The sequence below is a fragment of the Pleuronectes platessa genome, chromosome 23 (genome assembly GCF_947347685.1).
Source record: "Pleuronectes platessa chromosome 23, fPlePla1.1, whole genome shotgun sequence".
In the NCBI taxonomy this organism is placed as follows: Eukaryota; Metazoa; Chordata; class Actinopteri; order Pleuronectiformes; family Pleuronectidae; genus Pleuronectes; species Pleuronectes platessa.
In genome coordinates this window covers 6693445-6716514 of record NC_070648.1, presented here as the reverse complement: position 1 = coordinate 6716514, position 23070 = coordinate 6693445, and the positions used below count along the sequence as shown (strand labels likewise).

At 44.7% G+C, this 23070-nt stretch overlaps 1 protein-coding gene across 1 annotated transcript in view; it reads left to right on the top strand.

Moving 5' to 3' along the window:
• Positions 1-23070, top strand: part of LOC128430603 (adhesion G protein-coupled receptor L3) — a 124339-nt gene that overhangs the window by 29561 nt on the left and 71708 nt on the right. Inside the window, exons 3-4 of the mRNA XM_053416707.1 lie at positions 8752-8766; positions 11288-12088. Of these exons, the coding sequence (XP_053272682.1) occupies positions 8752-8766; positions 11288-12088 (816 nt within the window). The remainder of the gene's footprint in view (positions 1-8751; positions 8767-11287; positions 12089-23070) is intronic.

The following is a 23070-nucleotide window of genomic DNA, read 5'->3' as shown; positions in this document are numbered from 1 at the left end:
TCGATGGACACGTGCCGCAGATGCAATATTGAATTTGATTAATTTGCTATTTGATCTGCTACATCAGTTATAATGGAATGATAGTGCCAGGCTTTGCCCTGTGCTGTGTGGCAGTGTCACCGCTCAAGGCAATCCGTCATATTTTCATATTTCGGCTGCAGTTGGAATGAAACTACTTGAGCTTTTGGAAAAAGACGTTTTAATTTCAGAATCCGTTCTCGTGCACTTCCTGTTTGCTCCTCCCTGCACTCTACAGATGAGCGAGGCCTCCCTCGGGCAGGAGTCATGCGCCGACCCTTTAAAATGACTCATAAACACAACCGTGCTCCGGTCGGCCGACATCCGTCTCTGCCTCCGCCCTCTCACCTTGACTCTCCCCAGTTCAGCGGAGGGAACGCTCGCCTATTCTCCGAGTGCCCTATTAAAACATCTCGCCTCCGCCCCCTTCCTGGCCGTGCAACTTTCACTTTAATAGCTCCTCCCAAAGGTCGGGGCTTATGAGAGGTAAGCACAACTGCGTCGGACTCCCAACATGCCCATGTGCTCTTCCTCCGTAGAAATGAAATGCTTACATCCAGGCCCCCCCCCTTTGAATCCTCCGACTCGCACAAGAAAATGCAGTCAAACTTGCGTGGCCGTGTCCGTGAGAGGGAGAATCTCTCTGTTGTTGACAGCTTCCTGTTGCGTTTCATGTCCTCGCTCCACGGTATCAACCGCCTCCTTCCAGTAATTAGCTGGAGCGCGGAGTCTTTCGGAAAGTGACTGATTTAGTTCAGGCGAGCTGGCGAACCCGTCGTCCAACAGAAACGAGGTATAGGGGCTAATTGCACGTTTTTTTTAAGTGAAACTTCAGCGTGTGCAGGACGATGGAGATGGAGAGAGTGAAATTCAGAGAAAAAGAAGAGAGTGACAGAACAAACGAAGAAAAACCTGCTGTCAGTGTGTTGCTATACATAAGCCACTCGTTCCCCCCCCCCCACTGTTTGTAGCTAATAAGGACAATGTAAAATCCTCTGTCGCGCAGTGGGATCCAGCTCAGCCCTGTCAGATATGGCTCTGGCTCTGAAAAGCTAAGCCAGGGCCACATAATCATGCAATCAATTCCCTGATTTGAGCCGAGCGGCGTAATCCCGGGCTCACTCCTCTCCTCCTCCGCCGACTTGCCACGCGACGTGTCCTTGTTCTTTTATTTCCAACTCGCCTAATTCGTTTTTAATTCATTTTGCTAATATTAACACACCTAGCAGGGGGGGTCGGGGGGGGGCTCTAATCGAATAATGGGATGGATTGTTTTGGCAATTTTTACCCGAACACCTGCTTCCAATCTCCGGCCTTCTGTGTTGGCAAGTGGCGCCATGGAATTGATGCCCTGCACATGGCTACCAGGCACTCTGTCGTTTGGGCGTAATCAGGTGTGATTACAGGGCCTGTTATCCAGCGGTCACACCTCCAGCAAACACCACCTGTGTGACCAGGACAGGGCTGCATGGCGTCAACTCCCGGCCTAATTGTTTCAATGCCCCGACACTTAGTTAGTTTTCTAAAAATATGGATTTGTTTTACTAGTTGCTCCCACTCATACGTTATGGCAACTCTGGAGTCTTCTGAGGAGCAGATTGCTCTTTTCCACGCCGTCAGTAAATCAACTAAGCAGATTGGGTGGAGGCTCGGTGGCCCTTTGCCCTTGGGCCCTCGGCTCCACGTTCATCAGGTGCAGCGTGGGCGTCAACAAACGTGACAGCCGATACATCACACAGCCACACCCTCCGCGCGCCCCCCCCCCTCCCGCTGAAATGCCAGTGAGCATTAGCCTGCTTGTTCACACAGCGTTCCCCCCCACCCCCCTACCCACCTGGATGACCAGCTCCACTCCTTCCCGTGTGGGAGGGGGCGAGGGGGGCAGGGGGGGAAGCTTTAACGCCATCTCATCACTCAGTGACAGCTGACCACTCCCAAAGCCGCGCAGCACGCTCCGATGACGATGACTTTCATATCTCACTCTCCAGATTCTCACCAGTGTCACGCCCGGAGTTTGCAGAGATGGATCTTGTCACAACACATTATTTTTAAAACCCCCGCTTTGCAGAGAATTCCGGCTTTTGAAGACTTTCTCCCTTTTAGGTCTTAGAATGGAACTGAAGTCACACTTTCCGATCCATTTTTTTCATATATATTTTTTTTTGTATATGCATAGGAATAGGAATGCATGGTACTTGGATTCCTTTCCCCTCAAGCGTCTCATTGGTGAGATGCATGCACTGGTAGGTGATGTGGCAGTTTTGGGCTTCGACTATACTGCTCATTCACTTTGAATGGGGGGGACATCATGTGCTGTCAAACTGCATTACTCTAGCACCAACACCTTAACACAAAGTATTCATGTGAGGAAGGTGGTGCAGGATGGGTCGACAACTTACTTTTTATATATGTTCTTTCACTTCTGTAGGGCGAGTACAACACATATAATTGAGGTCAATATTTTGAGGTATGAATAATAAAATTCATCATATCTAGCTGCTTTTAGTGTCCTGGGTTTATGAGTCATGGCTCAGCTTCACTAATGTTTTTCCTTCTATGTAAACTCAAAATCTTTACCTCACTAGGACTTTAAATACCTTATTGATCAGGAGAGTGAGGGAAGGCACTTTTATTTATAGGGCTGTGGAATATAGTTCAAAATAATATTGCTATATCAATATTTTGTTTAACTTATAACATCATTTATTTATTGTTCTTTGAGAAACTTTATATCGATGTCTGCAGAAGTCAATCCAATTTATATTTGAATTATATTTTGAAATAGTTAATTTAACGAACAGAATTTTGTAAAAACGTTTGATCAAGATGATTAATCCATCATCAAACAATTTATAACGAAAACTTCCTGATTCACTGGAATATAATAACAAATAACACATTGTCCCCATATTTGTGGTTGCACAGTGTTTACAGGGATTTTCATAATAAGAGCGTAGTCCTTTTGGGAGGGTCGAGATTAACAATGGCCCTTTTACACAAAAAAAAAGATATTACTTCCCCAGTTGAGAGGAGGTGATAATTGCCCAGGGGAAGCGGTGATTACCAAAGTGGATAAATGGCGGTAGGACAGGGGTGAATCTGGACATGTGGAAACTGTTTCTCCCCACTAATGGCTATATAAGCTGGTGTGATCTATCAGCTGCTTGTTTTCTAGCCGCTGCTCTTTGGCTCTCCAACGCACATCCTGGATACGGTCACAGACCCAAATGTGCTGCGACATATCGGAATAAATGCCGCTGCACGCCGAGCCAGCTTCCAGAAATCTTCATAAACACTTCCATTTATATAACACGAGCAATGCTTTCATCTTGATGCTTCTCCCTCCACTAGCGAACCCACACACGTTCCCACAATCTCGCACGCACGTCTGAAAGACTTGTTGGGATGCCAAGTGTCGAGGATGTAGCTCTAATTAGAGATTGGCCTCCCCAGGGGGTCTCGCCTTTTAATGATAACCCGACTAATCAAAGCTCCTTTTTTCCACTTCTTTTGTCTTTTTCTCTTTTTATTTCATTGCTTTCTTTGTTCACTGGTGCTCCAGCGTGTCCAGCCGACACAGCAGACACCCTTGTAGCTTTCTCTACCGCCCCCCCCCACGACCTCCCGCAGCCCTCCATTCTCCGCCATAATTCCAAGGTCCTTGAAAAATCAAGACATATTACAGAAAGTGCAATCAGGTTATTCCTGCTCCAGTTGCCGCTGAGTTCCGCGGAAATGTCTTTAATTTTGTTTTGCCCGGGCTGCTCTCGTCTTTTTCTCCGTGGGTAGCAGGCAGGACGGACGCCAAGTCCTTGCACCTGTCCCCTCGAAGAGAGACAAACCCACGCGGGCGCATGCTCAGACACGCACACCGAGCACCCTGCATTGTCAAGGTTATGAGATAGCATAGCCGCACTCGCCCAATAGGAGGGGGAGAGAGAGAGAACGCGACGGAGACGGAAAGGAGACACCGGGGAGAAGATACGAGAAAGGGAGCACAAAGAGAGCAGACAAGTGTTTGAAGGGGGTGTGGGGGGGGGGGACTGTTGAGAAATGGAACCTGTAATGATGGTATGGGCGACTCACGAGCACCAGCCGAGGGAAATGATAGCAAGGGGGGGGGGGGGGGGGAAGAGAAATGTGTGAGATGAAGAGAGAATTCGGAGAAAGAGAGATGGCGGCCTGCACGTCCTCCCCCATCCTTAGGCACATGCTATTCAAAGCCCCGTAATTTGTGTCATTAATTAAAAAGCTGATGGGATGGAGTTAAGGGGGTTCGCACTCTCGCAACTCCTCGGCTCGGAGGGAGAGAGAGAGAGAGATGGAGACGGGATGGAAGAAAGACGGGTGGGAGAGATATTGCAAAAAATATTGCAGCCATTCCGCCATGAATCTCTATTAGCGGCTAATGATACCATTCTGATACCTCTCGACCATTAGTGTGAGATTGGGAAGCATTAATTATTCAAATGAAAATCCATACAGCTGCCGCTCACACGACAGGGGCCTGCGTTTCCCAGAAGCTAAAGGTCCCCGTGCGTTAGCTGCGCCGCCTGCGTCTCAAGTAGCAACTACACTGGAATGAGCATGCAGGGGGACATCTCAGGTGGAATTTATATTTAACTCGTGCGTTATCTGAAGGAGATACACGATGGACAGCATTATGCATCGGCAGTATCATTTTTCACTAAATAACTGGAATGGCACTTAGTAGAGCATACCGCCGCCAAGGCCCAGCAGTCCACACTTTTATTTGATTCACTACATCCCGGTTTTAATTGGAGCTGAACCAAATTGCACACGGCTAATATTTACTGTCCGACTAGCATCCTTTATCACATGGGACAAAACCCAGCGATTTAGGGCAAAATAATATTTTGGATTATCTCCATCAAGAGCTTTCTTCATATATGAATGCAGAAATATTAAAAAGCTGAAAGCAGATGCATTTCAGTTCGTCTGTTCCATCCTCTTTCGCTCTCTGGTGCGATTGGTCCAAACTAAAACGGAATATAGAAGGATTCAAAACTTCAAATCTTATCCCCATTCCGAAAGATTATATATGCATAATCTGTTTTTATATGTTAGGCGTCGTGTGGCTGAACATCGGGATACTTCAGGACTTTTTAGCTCCTGTTATTCGCCATCAAAGCTGAATTACGTCCACACCACAAAACAGTTTGTTCTTGCGTCTACTGTAGATTCTCCATAGTATTGAACAGCTGCTACACTCCTTTATCACCATTCAAAAAAAATAAGGCAATGCCATATACGTAGCTTGCTTTTTCAGCTTATTAAATTTGCAACAACAGCTTGACCAATTAGACGAGCTGCAGAATCAACCAGGTTTGCCTTCATGTGTTTGGCAGGAGGAGCCGTGGAGCAGCCAAACCGATACGAGCCACGTGCACACACATCAGTGAGTTATTGTTTTGCCCAAAACCTGTTGCCAGGATTAACTCCAACCTGGCTCCTGGCGTACATTTACTCACCATCTATGACCTGGTCGGACACTTGCATAGGAAAACACTCATCTGACAGATTGATAATAAAAATAAATGTTCCCGGTTTTAGTACCGGCAGCTGTTTTTTTGTTTGTCCTTGACCCAGTCCCTATATAAACCACTTGCTTGGAGTGAATGAGCACTTCAGATGCCTTTGAGCAAGGCACTTAACCCCAAACTGCTGTGGTGCAGCTTCTCAGCAGCCATAGGGTAGGTCAGCTCCCATCCTCGGTGAATCCACACCAGATACTTAATGCACAATACCAGACTCTTGTCCAGGAGATGTGTACATTTCGAGGGGATTTTTGATTTTTCTCTCCTCGCCAGTGATGGCATTTCCTCCCGGTTTGTTTTGGCATCCGAGGAAAGACGCCTCCAGCTGGTCATCTCTTTCCCTCTCAGGAAAATGTTGCCAAACCTTCTCAACTCATCTCGAGGTACCAACTGTCGTCGCGAAAGCACAACGATGAATCTTCGTGTGTCAGGTGACAGACTTCTCTGATCATCCATCAAGATAATTGTCAAATTATAACTGGGAAGCAGCCCCGGCCCCTGAAGAGGCTGAAAGAATATCAAGAGCCCACCTGTTATCTCCAGCTTGGTGTGTGGCCCCCAAACACCCATCATGGAGTTTGCGTATTTCTTCCTAATTCTCCATGTCTGCTTTCTGAATAATTTGATGGTCAGTCAGATCCTGATCGCTAATTCAAATAAGACACTTTGAAGCACAGCATGTTGGCAGGTGGTAGGATGAGCACAATTCATTTCTAAATGTGTGGACCATAGATAAAACAGGTATTTGTACTCACAGCCATTATAAGAAAAGATAATGTGGAACCGAAAGGACATCAAGAGGCTAAATGATCCATTAGATGCTCCCTGTGTGTCCTTAAATAGCAGGGAAATGATTCTTCAAGTGTTTTGTAGTTGAAGTACAGACGTCGGAATCATGAATCAATGCTTAGAGGTGTTTTTCATTTGGTGGTGGAGCATGTGACCCTTTCACAAACCTGAGAGTAGCTCTGAAACAAAAAACACCTTGCTTTTTTTAAATTGTATTTAGATTCATCTGCATATTTTTAACACGACACGGGGGGGGGGGGGCATTGAGGAAGGAGGAAAAGATGAGAGAGCTAAGTGCTTTTTAGTTACTCACTGACAGCCGTGAGCCAAATTGTATTAAGGTCACGATGGGGGCTGGCGGGTGGAGTAAAAAAAAAAAAAAGAAGCCTTTCCAATGAATCAATTCTCCGTCTCACTCTGCTTCTCCAAGCCGCTCCTTGTGTCGGTGACAGAGGGAGATTGGCACATCTCAGCTCGTACAATACACTTAATGCAGTGAAACACTGGTGGACAAATTGGTTGGAGCGATTTGACGGGTGACCTCAGGCGGCGTCCTCTGGTCAAGCGAGAAGCCCCCCCCCCCCCCCCCGGGGAGAGTGCACGTCCCCTCGTCACGGATTTCATCCACATCCTTTTTTTTACTCCCTTCCCACAGCACCTCCCCCGGCGCTTTGCGTCCCGTACTACTTCTCACGTCCCCGCCACTAATGCCTTCTCTCTAGATCATTACCCCCCCTCTCCCCTCGCCGCTGTTAGCGATCGCTCAATTAGAAATGGCCGGCCCCCAGCGCGGGCCCCTGCTGTGAGGCCGCCGCTCGTGGGAGGGGAACGGGCTTCGATCTGAGATGTTTGGCTGTTTGCTTTGATTTGATCCATGGTGTTAGAAGTTATTGTCAAATTCGAGTCGCTAGTAATATTGGCTTTGATGTAGCCTAGAGCTGTTGTTGTGTGGGCCTAGAATGGACTATCAACTTTGTAACCGTTGATTAGGTCCGACCCAGAGGTAAACCCAGATGAAAGCTTCTCCCATCCCCGTCATTCCTCTCTCTCCTGCTCTCCCCCTCCCTGTCCGAACCCGGCTCCGCCTCCGGCTCCGTTTTTGCATTGGCTCACTGCCTTGCGTTCATATTGTTCACCTCTAATAACTTTCCCCATCTCTCAAACTTTACCCCTGCTTGCCCCTGCACACTGACCTCCACAGCCCACTCTGTTGCACTCTCCATTTGGAGGAGAGGACTCTTGTAAGCCCCGGTAACAGAGGTTAATCCTCTCTTATTAGAACCAGGATTACCGGAGGGGAAGGGACAGGAGCAGGCTCGCTGGGTGGAATCCAGCCCCTGCTACAAATGGAGGAGACCAGAAAAATACCCTGACTGACATGAAAAGCTTGTCCACAGAGGAAGTGATATATTGAGTTAAGACGTAAGGGCCTCAGTTGTTCAGCCTCCAAGGTTGTTCTTGCTGTACAACAAAAATGCATTGTACATCTCACTTATACATGAAGTTATAGTATATTTTACATGGAAGAATGCAATTTTCTTGCAAGTCAATACTATATTTACCAGTGCATACTAGCGACTGAAGCTGGACTAATTGATAATAGTGATATTAATAATTTAATCTTCCATGTCTCTGGTGTGTTGTGGTGTCTTTCAGCTTGTTGTTCTGGTTTTAATGGCTGACAATATGTTTTTGATGATCTCACTGCTTCAGTCAGTTACTTTAGCGGCAGGGAGATGTTTACTACACAACTCACGGTACAAGACACACAAAGATAGTGGCGAGCTCTTAAGTGTTGTGTAGTATTGATTTGCTCAGGGGTCAGAGAGTAGTTGGTTGAGACCAAAATAGAGCCAACAGGACACTTAACAGTGTACTCATAGTAATAATCCTTATGTTGCTAAGTATAGTGTAAATAGCATTTGCTAACACATTAGCTATGCATGTAAACATGTTGTCTTATCAGTCTGTTTAGGTCATTAGTGATCAAATTTGATTTTCAGTTGGGGATTTTTGAACTGAGCAATGTGAAATACACCTGATTTGCATTTTCCCTCCCAGTTGCACCATCAACTCGAAACATTTTATGGCTGCAGAAAGTAATGACGTGCTGTTACATCTGTTTTACACGTTCACATCTCGCAAACATGTTTTACAGTTTAAGACCTGATTAATCTGTCTTTCTTCCTCCAGGGGTTTTGTGTGATGCAGGACTTGTTATTCTTTTTTCTCTCCTCTCTGAAAGCTTTCAGTTTGATATAACGTGTCTCCTCCACTAACCTCCCGTTATACTTTTGTGTGACTGTTGTAAAATAAAGACAGTTATGACATCATTAATCTGTTCTTTATTTCTGTCTTTCTCTCTCCCCTTCATGCCTAAATATAGAAGTGGAACAAAAAGGTAACTAAATGCCAACAACTTTTCCATTTTTTTTCACCGCCATATTCATTTTGTTATATGCTTGCTTTTATATATTTTTTTATTTTGGTGACGGGTTGCCAAACGCAGGTTTCTAGGTCTGCTCTCATTGTGTGGTTCACCGGCGTGGTTACAGATGTCATTCATGGGGAAAATGAAAGTGTTACCTGACGACATAATTCTTTCTCTCATTCGGTCGTGTGCATCCAGAACAATGAATTCTCATCTTCACTCCTTGGTCTCCAGGGCCGTCACATCTCGAAGGTCTTGTGACGTCCCCATATATATATATAATCGTTCTTTATGGCCGGGGTCATTAAAAGACCCGCTCCCCCCCCTCTGCTGGAATCACGATGTTTTTCCTCCGTGTAATAACCGAAGATTATTCCCGCTCTGCTTTATCAGCTGCATAATATTAAAGGAGAGGTGATCGATGGCTTGTCCAATAAGCTGTCAGCATTTTTTGATTATGGCTCTAACACGATGATGGCCATAACCTTCAGGGACTCGCCAGCCGATACTGGAGGTGGATCACAGCCGGCGTTGTTTTCGACCTCATCGGCGCCACGCTAAAAAAAATCCTCCCACGTGCCCCAGGAGCGCCGTGTTTGTCGTCACACCTTTTTTGCGCGGGTGGGAAATATGTCCTGTGTCAGACATTAACCACGACGCTGGAGTGAAGTCAAAGATGTAAATGGAATCATTAAACAAGAGTCAAGAGTTCGGTTTTAATAGCCGCGCGATAAATTCACCCGTTTCATCGTCGTCGTTAATTAGTGACATATCACTGAAATCCGTGGGTGAAGAGAATGAGAAATGAAGGTGAAGGGGGGGGGGGGGGGGTTGGACAACATTTTGTGGAGATGTCAAGGTAACACTTTCTGTCAATTCCCCATGAAAGACCACGACTTGCTTTTGTGTCACTTTTTTCAAACATACCGCTCATTCACTCCATCTCTGTGCTTCCACCCTTCAAAAGCAAATTTCCACAACTTCTTTCCGGGTTCTGTGTGCCGCGAGTACAAAGCTCACCCACCCCGACCCCGTACTCCGGCACGACTCGTCTCTTTCCAGCGTAGAAATGAAAACACCCCCCCCCTCCCTTTTAGCGTTTAGCGGAGCCGCCGCTGAGATGTGTGCCGAGGCGCCGTGTCACCGGGACGCATCTTGGCACATTTTTCACCCCGCAGGTAGACAACATGTTTAATCTTAAGAGATTACAAGGGGAAGGAAGCCTCTGTTTTCTCCACTGTCTCTTTCTTCTCCGGCTCCTCGGAGCGCTCAGCTTTTTTTTTTTTGTACCTCTGCGGCAAAGAACCTGTCAGCGCCGTGTCAGGCTCGTGGCCCATTACAGCAAAGGCAGCCTTCACATGCACTCTGCTTCCATTCGTGATGCATTCTGGGCCCAGACCTGTGGAAAAAGGGAAAAAACTGCACTGTCTACATTATTGATTGTTCCTGTCTGTCAGACTTTTACAGTGGCCATTTTCTTTAATATTGTTTTTGTCGTTTTAAAGGTATCTGTGTCTAATAAAATGTACAGTTTAATTGACATGTTCAGCCATCTATGAATGTAGATATCATGTGTTAAGAAAGATGGACAATTTAAATTGTCCCGGTCTCAGATAACCCGTAATGAGCAGGAATTAGCTTTTCCCAAGCGGGGCCCACTATTGACCTGCTCCAGCTGTATTGCCTTGGTCTGGCTTTATCAGATTTGAGCAGAAACCAGTTCACGTATAATCAGTTTACCTTGTGTGGCGTTGTAAATCATGCAGACTGGGAAACGTCACGTGGATGAAATAATGGACATGCAGTCATTATATGGATGATGTAATTACTGCATTTCTTACTTTCTCTTTCTCCCCTCAGGGCTGCCGCTGCCAATAATTAAAGCGTAGACATTTCTTTGTGTTTTTGTGTTTCATACTTATGACTAAGAACGGCCACTTGGGTGGTTTAATGAAAGAAAAGAATGAATCCTTTTTTATGCTGCAATTATATAGGATTGAGTAGATTAAAAAAAGGTAAAGTAAAACTATAAAAGGAAGAAATTTGCACATATAAGAGGTGCTGTGGTGTTTGCCTTATATGAAGTCAGATGTAATTAACCCCACTTGATCTGTACATTATTCATTACTTCATTGTCATTGTTGCTAATTGCTTTAAGAATCAGAGACTAACAGAACTTTTATAAGTTTGAGTCACCGCTTGAAATCGTAACAGTGGTGGTTGTGTTAGTATGTTGGTTGGTTCGTGCACTGTAAAGTCAAGGCAATCCAAAACTAATTGATCTTACTAAGTTGTTTCCCATCCTTCATTTGTCTTGTTTTGACAGCTAGTGATCTCTTTGGCATTTCTCCACTCAGGGTTGGAGGATAAGACTGAGCTGCACGTTGAACCATTATTTCTGTTTCATTCATCGGTTGCTGTTCCATCTATTGACATGTAATACCTGCCAATGTAACTCTGTACTTGTTTTTCCCCTATTTTGGCTCCTCAGTATTCCTGTGCCCAGGGCTTCTGCGCAGGGTGTACCAGAGCGAGCACCTCTTCGAGTCGGACCACCAGTCCGGCGCCTGGTGCAAGGACCCTCTCCAAGCCTCTGATAAGATCTACTACATGCCCTGGACGCCCTATCGCACCGACACATTGACTGAGTATTCATCCAAAGAGGACTTCATCGCGGGGAGACCCACGACAACCTACAAGCTCCCACACCGCGTGGACGGAACCGGCTTTGTGGTGTACGACGGGGCGCTCTTTTTCAACAAGGAGCGCACGCGCAATATTGTCAAGTTTGACCTGCGGACTCGTATCAAGAGCGGCGAGGCCATTATCGCCAACGCCAACTACCACGACACGTCCCCGTACCGCTGGGGAGGGAAGTCCGACATCGACTTGGCCGTTGATGAGAACGGCCTTTGGGTGATCTACGCCACCGAGCAGAACAACGGGCGGATCGTCATCAGCCAGCTCAACCCGTACACGCTGCGCGTCGAGGGGACCTGGGACACGGCGTACGACAAGCGCTCCGCGTCCAACGCCTTCATGATTTGTGGGATCCTGTACGTGGTGAAGACGGTGTACGAGGACGACGACAACGAAGCGACGGGAAACAAGATCGACTACATCTACAACACAGAGCTGAGCAAAGATGGCTTCCTGGACATCCCATTCCCCAACTCCTACCAGTACATCGCCGCAGTGGATTATAATCCCAGAGACAACCTGCTGTACGTTTGGAACAACTACCACGTGGTGAAGTACTCTCTGGACTTTGGAGCGTTGGACAACAGACTCGGTAAGACCATTCATATTTATCCTTTCTCCTGACATTCAAGTATTATAATGTCATTGTCATTATTGTGTTAATTGCTACTTAGTGCTTCAGAGTTGGTGCATTGTGCTAAAGTGTGAAGCATGGACTAGAAATGAAAACACAATGTCAGACAGAAGAGTAAGACAAACTGGATCCTCACCTAGAGTTGACAAAAGAAGAAGCTGATGAACATATTTAGTTTTTGTGGTTAAATTTCAAGGTCTACGTGACCAGAACCTTGATATCAACCATAAGTCAGACATGCGTTCATTATGACAAAATCCACTTAACAATGACCTTGACAAAGTCGTAAGTCTGCACGAAAGTCACTCTAATTTGTTGTTTAGAGAGATGAAATTTGAAAACATGATCTATACAAATTCCCTAAATAAGAAGTAGAAAAATCACTGATTCTTTTTATTAAAAAAAATCTCTGACTGAGTTTCACGCCGTGATTCAGATTTTGTATTTCAGCCGTAAACTGTAGTCTTCTCCTCTCTCTAGCTTTTGGCTTTGCACATAAACCTCCAACCCTTCAGGAGCCAGTGACTTCAAACTTCCCCCAAACACTTTTGAAAAGTCTAATTTCTCCACGCTGTTATTCTTTCTACACATTGATGCTTGTGAGGAGAAATGAAATGGTGGGGAAAGAACCTGTTTTGGCACAGTGGGGTGATTCTTTGTGCTATCTCATCAACAGCTCTAGTCAGAAATGTCACAAGTTATTTGACTGTGACGTCCTCACCTCTGCTTTCTCCTGTGGAGCTTTCTCTACCTGCCACTTGCAAGTTTAATTTGTTTCCCTTAGCTGGCTGCTACTCTACCCAGAGTCTTTTCTTTTTTTTTCATACACTGAGTCCTGCTTCAACACACCCCATAATATTTTCATTCAGTCAGTGACCATGCTCGCGGTGTTTGGTTATTTGATGATACACTGCTTCACATAATACAATTTGTCGCAGTTAAAAAGTGGAAAATGCTGTTGTGTTATGTTGCTTTCTCTATTAAATGATTATCCATCAACTTTTTTTTAAACAGAGGCACACAATGATAACACCCGATGCACATTTGTCACATACAAATGCAAATTCTCCGCACCGCACATCCCGGCGAGACGTCGACTCGTGTGCTCGGCTTTTGTTGCTTAGAATAGGCTGCCTTCCAAAGAGGCTGCTGCATGAATGTAGATAATAAAATGTTGCATTAAGTGGATGGATGGAGTCAGAAAACAAATATAAACGTCAGATAAACAGAGTGATAAGGGAATGAAAGAGTGATTGAATGGACTCCGGGGTAATAAACAGTTTAGTTTGATCAACTCCCCCAGAACCACATAGACAAACGAAGGACGCGGACTTATTTTGGTGAAAGCAAGTTTTCAACGGTGCACGTTTTAAATCTGTATTGTCTCATGAGGGGGTCTACTTTGGAGACGATGGGGTAGTTGCAATAAAACAGTGTGGATCAGCATCGCTGTCAAGCACTTCACTGCAAACAAATATTGTTTGTCATATTGTTTTTTTCTTTCCTTTTATGTGCTTCTCCAATGAGAGCCTGTAAAGATCTGAGAGCTAAAGGTGACTCGGGCACATTAGACATATCTGTCAGATGAAGTCACGACAACAAGGGTTCTGTGTGAGAGCCACACATATAGAGATGTTTGGGATTTGGTGCAGATAGTCCTAAATCTGACCAGAAGGAAGGATACTTAATCAGGAAAGGAATTGTTTTCCCCATCGACTTCATAATCGGCTGTTTATCCAGTTACTCAGTGAATCTGACTAGATACACTAACATTATATGAGTCTAACACCAATGTAGTATTTTCCTTTCGCTGCACATGCAAGCTTCTGTTTGAAATTTGATCCAGTGTCATGATCACAGTGCCTGTTAACGCTCCCAGAAAGGTGTCGGTCTCTCATCGCTCTAACACGGGCTCATTTCCCAGTTGCGCTTCCACCTTTTATGAGCATGACCTGCCATACCAGTGGAGCATAGTACATGGGCAACAGAGCAGGAGAGACAAGACCAGACCCACAGCTGGGGCCCGCTGCCGTATGCCCAAATCACACGGGCCAGGGCCCATCACATGCTACAGCGCATTAGGCAGGGGTAGGGGTAATGACACCTGGACTCCAAACTATCCTATTGTATCCCATTTTTAAGGGTATAAATATGTATCTATTTTTGTGAATATTCTTTCCATGCCAATAAATGTCAATACAATGTGTTGATATTCATGCATAATACACTTTATTCCCCCCCCCCTAAGAATCCTGTTCTAATCTGTATACTTGCTGAAACCTTTCGACACACAAACAGCCTGTTTTCAAGGACAGATGATCTGTGCCCGGGAGTGCTTCCATGACAACTCCACTGATAATTAAATTCACTGAATTGGTGATAAAAAAAATTGTGCTGAAAAGACTGCTGTTAGCCGGGAGATATAAAAGCTCTCTTACCATCCGTCCCCCTTTCACGACCGGATTCAGTGCCGAACATGCAAGGACATCTGAAAATACACTTCTCTACCGTGTGCTCTTTTCATAAAATAAATCATGCAGAGAGATGGCCGCATGATTCGTACAATCCATGAATAGTCAGCATCAAACAAGAATATAACGTTTATAATTTTTTGGGGGAATAAATGGAAACTATGCAAACGAATATACAAAAGTCACAGTGATGTCTTGATAGCACTAGCTCTCTGTTCAAAGTCCCAATCGTCTGCTTGTAGAGCTTCTCACATTAATGCTTTGCAGACGACGCCCTAACTTTCCCTGTCAGTCACATGACCTCTCTCGGTCCGGGCCGTGTTTACCTCTAGCCTTGACCCCTGCGATGCCCTTCCACTAAGACCCCCCACCGAGCTCAGGGAAACTGTTACAGATGGTCCAGAATGCAGAAGCACGTCTGGTCTTCGATCAGCCTCAAAGGGCACGTGTCACTCCACACTCCACTGACCTCCCCTGGCCACCTGTGGCCGCCACAATCAAATTCAAGTACTTTGTGCTTCCCCGCACAGCGACTTGTGGGTTTTCAACCTATCTTTTAATCTATTTGAACTAGTCCTTCTCTCCAAGGAATGTCATCCAGCTCAGCTTTCATTCGTGGTTTCTTGAAGGTGGAACGAGCTGTTAATGGCGTCCCTCTCTCCTTTCGAGAACCCTTAAAGGTGGAAGGTTCTCACCTCTTCCCAGAGCACCGCCTCTCCTGTCACCCTCTGACTTCCCAACATGCCTAACTCACATTTACCGTCCCTACTTTTCGTTGCACCTCTTCACCTGGTCTCCAGCACTTCTTTTATCAAACAGCTTCAACACATGGTCCTTCCTCCCAAGGTCCCCTACTGTACCGGAGCTTTAGTGCTGCGCTCAGTTTCAAGTCCCTTCCGATAAAAGTGTCTGCCAAACGAATAAATTGAAATTTCGTGTAAGTTGCATGATGCCAAGAGTCCAGATAGGAAGCAGCGGACTTGCTACCAGGAAATCACCCTTGGAAACTGAGTCGTGTTCCATCAAAACCAACACGGCAAATCATCTTAACTGTTTCCTCCTAAAAGCACGTCACTGCTCATCAAAACCATCTGTAATTTAAATATGTAGATCGCGCTCAGTGTCTCAGGTCAACAAGTCTTCACTAAATCTCTCAAGAAGTATCTCAGGATGTGCAACGTGCTTATCGCAGTCGGCCTACTGATGTTAATAAAACACCTTATACATACTGTAAAGAAACTTTTTCCTCAGATTTATCTTATATATAATTGTTATCTACTCATCCCTAATAGTAAGCTTTCTTATATATTCCTACCTATGCAATGAGATAACGTTTTTGAATTTGGAGAACAGTGCTTTTATTAGATCGGCTCGGAGTATTGGCTGGAATTGACGTAACGTTGCCACAATTGGGAAAAGTCCGATTTGTGCATTTCTGGTATCTGTGACAAAAACCGTATGAATGTTTGTGTGTGAATGGGTGAAAAACAGCACTGTTAACCATTTGAATGGTCACAAAGACTAGAATATATAAGCGCTATACAATTACGGACCAGTTACCGTCTACTATTGCTTGCAGTTCCTAAGCTTCTGGGTTCATTGCTCCATTCAGTAGCTTTCCTTGAACTTGACATGAGAAATTACTCCCAGCCTCACCTTTGCCAAACTAAGCCGTCACTTGGAGCCTTGGACACTGACTCCACAGGACTGCAAAGAAACAAGCAGCAGCATGAGAAAATCTGATGGTGCACTTTACAGCACAGGCATACTATTATACTTAATACACTATTTATGTCAACAGCTTATACATTTGTAGATATTCAGGGTTGTCTATCATTTAATTCCACTTGGTGTTGACAGAATACAGAGGCCATTAGTGTGTTGATACTCTGCCACAGTGTGAGGCGATCCCTTCTTCTCCGGTTTCAGCGAGACAAATGCTTGATGTCTGCCTCGGCTGCTGCAGGAGTGATTCTTTTGTTGACTCATAATTGGGGCATGAGATGTGGCACAGCGGGTGTCATGGATACATTCACTGTCTGGTTGGTAGCTCCTTAATTTTTGCCACATGTTCCCATCTGGCCAAAAGGCACAGTGCCAGGCCTGCTAGGGGTGCGGAGTGAGGCCGCAGACGACCTTCATGCCGCAGCAGCAGCAGCCGCCGCTCTGGTCGCCTTGGCCCCGGTTGGCAGTGCCTGACACATGCTAAATAGATAGAGGCCATCTTAAGCAGTAAACACGCGCTGGCAGAGTCTGGTGGAGATAATCTGAGTGTGACTCAGTTTGCTGTTGACGGCGCGAACCGTCGTCCTTTTGGCTTTCTCTGCTTTCCACGTCAGCCCTCCATTACCTGTCATGTCTGTTGAGTGATGCACTTTGACGTGTTGTTGTGCATATTCCGGCGACGCCCTGCGTGTTGTCACCAAACCTCGGCTTCCTTGATTACAAAGCTTTCAGGAATTTCTTGCTTTGTGAACTAAATGCAGCTATTCCATGAAAAAAAACGGTCTTACATGCTGCACGGAGCTCCTTTTGATGTCAGGGCTTAGGAATGTAGGCTACATGCTTGTTTGTGGGGCTGCACACTTATCACATGCCGGGTGCACCTCCAGCAGAGGGCGATTTATTATTTTTTTGCTATGTGATGTGTGAGGCTTAGGATTATAGTTTAGAATGATTTTATTCTACACACACACACACACACACTTATGCACAAATGCACAGTTTTTTTCTTGCAAACCCTTTAATGCCGCAGCACAATGGGGCTCTGTTACTAATGCAGCTTTAGATTTTTTTTAGCGTGGAAACAGAGAGAGCCTTGTCGGGGCTCACAGCCTCTGAGCTGATTCCTTCATGGTAGAACAATTTCTGATGTATTGTAAAACTTGATCATCTCTTCGGTTGTGTTTTGCTGTTTTTAGTCGACTTTTGTTGTATTATCTCCATCAAGAACGTTGTTTGTTTTTACCCATGGGTCCGTGGGGGTCATTACATTTGTATCTGAATCCGGTTAAAGGTGCCAAAAGATCAATACACAGTTTTGATATATTTTTTTACGATATTTCGAGACTATTTGGTTATATTTATATTTGGAATATTTTTCTATTGAAAGAGCTAGAGACTCTGTTCTGGCCGAATTGTCGCACAACAATGTTCACAGTGAAATATCTTAATGGACAGAGGGGAAACGCTCATAATCATCAGCGGTGCAGCGCGGTAACACGTTCAGCTGCAGCTTCTTAATGTCCCTGTCGCCGCTTAAGATAACAAACATGCTGGTGGTGCTTGGTCTCGTCTGTGATGCTCGATGCTCTCTGCACGCCGCCATTGGTGCTTGTCGAAGATGGTTAGAGAGAGAGGAGCGGCCACTCTGCAACGCTACTATATAACCGCGTTTGCTGGAAGTGTTTTTTGCAATTCCAGCAAATCCGACAGAGTGAGACGTCTTCATGTCCGAGCTGAATCTGTGTCGTGTAAGATTTTCATCCATAGCACATCAATACATTCAGCTGATGGACTTTAGGTCCATTAGCAGTTGCTTCCAATATGTGGAACAAGATGCTCAACTATGATCTAATCAACATTTAATTATTGTAAATGAAGTGTGCACGGATTGGACGAGTTATTTGCAGATATCCAATATCAAAAGAAAGACTCTGATTGGGGACCAGAGTAATCCTGATGCTGAGCTTATCATAGAGATTATTGTCAGCCATCTGGGATCCACTCCAGGAGACACTCGTGTAGGATTGATTGTCTTTGGCTAAATTGTGCACCATAGAATTTGTACTATTCCTTTTTCTGATGTGGAATTTGAAATGTTAAGTTTTTGTAATTGATCAGATGATTTTGACAGACGTCCCTCCTCCAAAATGGCCGTTCATCACTGGCCTTGCAAATATCCCACAATACAGCCAGGTTCATCTCACCTGACAGAAATGGGATACAAAAATGTATCTAAGATTTCAAATCAGAATATTGTCCTCATGTAATGAATACGATTTAGTTTGTTTTCACGTCTGTTTTCATTGTGCAGAGCCGAAATAATTCTTGCATCTTTGCTTCCCCAGTTTTCCCTTCACTCATTTCCTCAAACACACCTGTTACTTCCTCACATAAGCCGATCAGCTGTGCCGTGTGTGATCTGAGCTGGTTTTTGGCAGTGATTTCCAAAACTTTTCCAATTGATGAATATCAACTAATTTAACCAAAAAAACAAACAAACACACAAACAAACAATTTGTGAGTAACTGCAGTCATGCTGTTGTGTGTGTGGGCTCTTCTCCTCCTCTCTGCTCTTTTTCTTCACCTGATAGATGTGTGTGTGTGTGTGTGTGTGTGTCTGTGTGTGTGTGTTTGTGTTTGTGTTTGGCTATTGCTTTCGCCGGAGCCCCCAAAATTGCCACATTAAATTTAACAGGCTTGGTGGCACACAAGCTCAGGGTAATTTATTTTGGCCAATCAGCCGAGTAAATCTGATTGGAGGCCTCTGAAGCATCTTTAACTCTCTTTATCACCGGTGTCAGAGTTTTCTCTCCGCGAAGCTTCGCCTCATCCAGTTTGGCCCAGTTCGGCTCCTGGTTGACAGTGTTTTGAAAAAAGCCTCACTCAAGGTTTTACTTGGCAAACGGTGACACCTGGGAGGAGGGTGTCTTCCCTCCTGGCGAGTCTGGATCCCTCCTGCTCTGTGCTCTCACTCCTCTTCCCCCCCTTTGCTTTTCCTGGTACGTTTGAGGATGTCTGGTCTTGTCAGTAGCCTGACAGACTCTGTTTTGGTGCTGGGACAATAAAAAGTCCCGTCCAATATTCCTCAGTTTTCAGTTGCTTTATATGGATTGGTTTGTGCTGTGGGTTTTTAATACAACTGTATGAATAGACGTTTAGATCCATGTCACCATTTGAGCCTCGAGGCTATTTAACATCATACAAAATAGCAAATACATACAAATCAAATAGGGAAAAGCTTCTTTAGCAAAAGCCGGTGAGTTGAAATCTATTCATGCACCTGTATTTATGTCTCTGGATGCATTCAATGCAGCCAGTGAATATACCCTCAGTACTTCCACTGCAGTGCAGATACAAGCAGGCTCCGCTTTATAATTAATATCCTCTTTCACTTAACTTCAATACTCTCTGGGCTTGGGTCCACGTGTGCATACATATCAGCCGCGGTGCCGTGTGACCTCCACCGACGCCCTCTCGAGTGGCAGGCATAGAGCCCGGGAATCCAAAAAAAATAATTGCTAAACAATGCATAGCTCCCATCCATTACGCTTCTCATCATGTCAGATGATATCGGAGCATTACCGGATGTCTGGCCGCATAATTTACCGCAGCCCCCCCCCCACATCCCAGTTGTACTCCGTGATGGATTTGTGGGCCTGCCACAAAAGGCGCCATTAAACGACAGGACCCTTTTATCATCGTTTATATTTTTCCAGCCCTTCTGCTCGGCTCACGAGGGACACGTGTAGCGTCGTGGTGGGAAATAAACAGCGGGGGATGGAGGGTGAATCACGCTCATCAGGAAGCGGGTACTGATGTAGTGAGACGGCTCAAAATAGATGTTGAGCCAGAATAGTTCTCGTCTTTGTTTTGATTCCTTCGGTTAGAGTCACACTGGGACGAATCTTTCACTGTTATTTGTTTTTTGACCCTTCTCTTTTTGAAAAAGAAATACTTTATCAGAGTCAAAGGGTTTCACATTTGTGTAACTTGTTGTTTTTGGCTGCAGCTACTTCTTCCTTCTGTTATTCATTCATCACATCCACTCTCACACTTTGTCTAAGCGTCCGAGATCGTTATCATGACATTTTGTGACGGCACTAATTACTGTCTGGCTGGCAAATACTTTTTTGAAGGTCTATTCCCAAGGCAATGGAATTAATTTAATTTATTTTGCACAAGAATCAGAAGAGTGTCTAATAGGTGAAGGAAAGGCAGAATCTATAGACGGTAGCTCAGTATGGCTTAAGGACTGTAAGACTTTGCTTGAAGATAACACAACATATCATAGCTCTCTAATCTGTACAAAAACCAACACATAACATGACAAATTGTGCAGGTTATGGCTGAAATCTGTCAAGTTAAAGTTTGATGCATTTCAAGTTAACACAGGGTCAACGGTGCCATTAAAAGTGATGCAAAATAAAGAAAAATTACATAGAAATACAAAAAGAGAAAAATAATTAATATATGATTCATATTGAGCTCCATGTTTCTAACCTCGGAATATTTTAGTCTTGTTATTCAAAACTCTGCTATAAAGCTTATAGTTCATGAGAACAGCATCATTTCTCTAATTTTATTTCAGAGTTGCAACTTGAAGGTTTAATTGGAAAATGTCAAACTGCCAAACATCTGTTAGCCCTGTGTGTCTACAAGTGTTTGAGAACATGAGAAATTTTTTATATTTGATGCTTAAACTACTCCCAATGATGAACGTGGTTTCACTCTCTTGTATTTGCCGGACATCACAGCTAACTTTGAGAGAATGAGTCAATAGCGGGAGCAGCACCCCGGGTTCCAACAGCCAAATGAAACCAGTATATGAGTGTAATTTCCTTCTGAGGGACCCGTTAACAGCTGTTATAAGTTTTTGCTCCGAGTCCACTTATTAATGTTAAAAATACATGTCCCGGCTCTCTGAAATCCCATTTTCTATCCCCTTTAAACAGGCGCGTGTACAGCAAATGTGTGACATCACACAAAGACCGTCTAGTATTTTGTGAAGTCTGCGGAATAACCTCCTGACGCAACACGCATACAGGCTCAAATACAAAAATTAGGAGGTAATTGGGTTCAGCACGAGGCTGAAAGAGTCATTTCACCATCTGACGCTCGCCTCGTCTTCACCCCCGAAAGCCCTCCGCCCCGCGTTTGATCTCCAGACGTTCCTCGGAGCCGGCGAACCCCGCTCTCGGTGCGGAAACGGCAAGTCATATTAAACTGGTTTCATTTCGTAACACCATATTTTTTTTTCTTCTTCTTCTCCCGGTGCGAAGTAGAGTGGGCTTATCTAATTGTGGAAGCCACGAGCCCTGGGATACAGAGAGAGAGAGTGGGAGAGAGAGAGAGAAGCTAATTAGTTTGAAACGAATGCTTTGAAATGAAGCACAAAGCTCCGTGTGTGGTGGGAACAGACTTCATGCGTTTTTGGTGTGTGTGTGGGGGGGGGGGGGGTCTGTGTAATAGAAGTGGAGCGTGAATGATGAGTGGAGCTGGTGTTTCGGTGAGAGGAAGCACCGGATCGCTCCTGAGGCCACTGGCTTATGAAGCCTGAACAGCTGATAGGTGACTTTGAGTAGGTTAAGTTCTTATTGCCATTGAGAAGGGGATTGAATCTTAAAATGTTAAAATAGATGAATTACTTTAAGTTTATTGACTATTTGATTGAACTATATAGAAATTAAGCAAAACAAAATGAGAAGAGAAGAAGTGATATTTGTTGAGTTAGAATTTCAAGGAAATAAATAGTGATGCGTGTACAGTCATATATCTGTGGTCTAACTTTTGGTGTAGTCCTCTTTTGACCCCGGCCCATTAAGAAACTTGTGTGTTCAAATCTTCCTGTAAGGTCACTCGCACGCCCCTCGGAGCATACCAAACACTTCAGCTAACTCCCTCTCCCTCTCTCTCTCTCTCCCTCTCTCTCTCTCTCTCTCTCTCTGTCCCTTTGGATCGGATGGGGCGAGCTAGCAAAGCAAAACAAAATGTCCTTGTGTCGTCTCCAAGGCGATAGTGCCTCCATACTGTGGCTGCTGTCGGCTCCTTTTTCCTCCTCCTCCTCCTCCTCCTCCTCCTCCTCCTTCTTCTTCTACTTATTTTTCCGGTGCCTATCTCGTGGAAAAGATATACAAGTTTGCTCAAGGACACATTATTCTCTCTCTCTCTCTCTCTCTCTCTATCTCTATCTCTCTCCCTCTCCCTCTCCCTCTCTCTCTCCCTCTCTAGTTGCAGGCGTAGTTAACATGCTGTGTGTTAGACGGAGGACTCGGGGAAAAAAAATAATATAATTTAAGAGCGGACTCAACAGGATCATCCGGAAAGAATGGAATTACATTCTAGACATGTTTCCCAGTGACTCTGAATTAACCTCACGCTGGGTCGGCGATTTCCTCCAGTCGTATATTTTCTCTCTAATGTAATATTACCATCGGTGTTAAAGGAGGTGACGTGATAACTTTATTTAAAAGACGTGAGTCTAGTAATTGACTTTATGAGAAAATGAACTTCGGAGTAAGATCGTGTGACGTTTGAAAGAAGAAACGGTACATGCTCGCTTTTCAAAATAAAAGGTTGAGTTCATAAAGAAATAGAAAAAAAAAAATTTGGTTTTCATGGCAGGGTATTCAGAGTTCATTTTTTTGTATTTGCTCTTTTATATCATGTATTCATAGAAATATTGCTAGAAAATTAAGGACATCAGCATCCTGGCAGTCACATCATTAAAATGTGGGATCCGCTCCC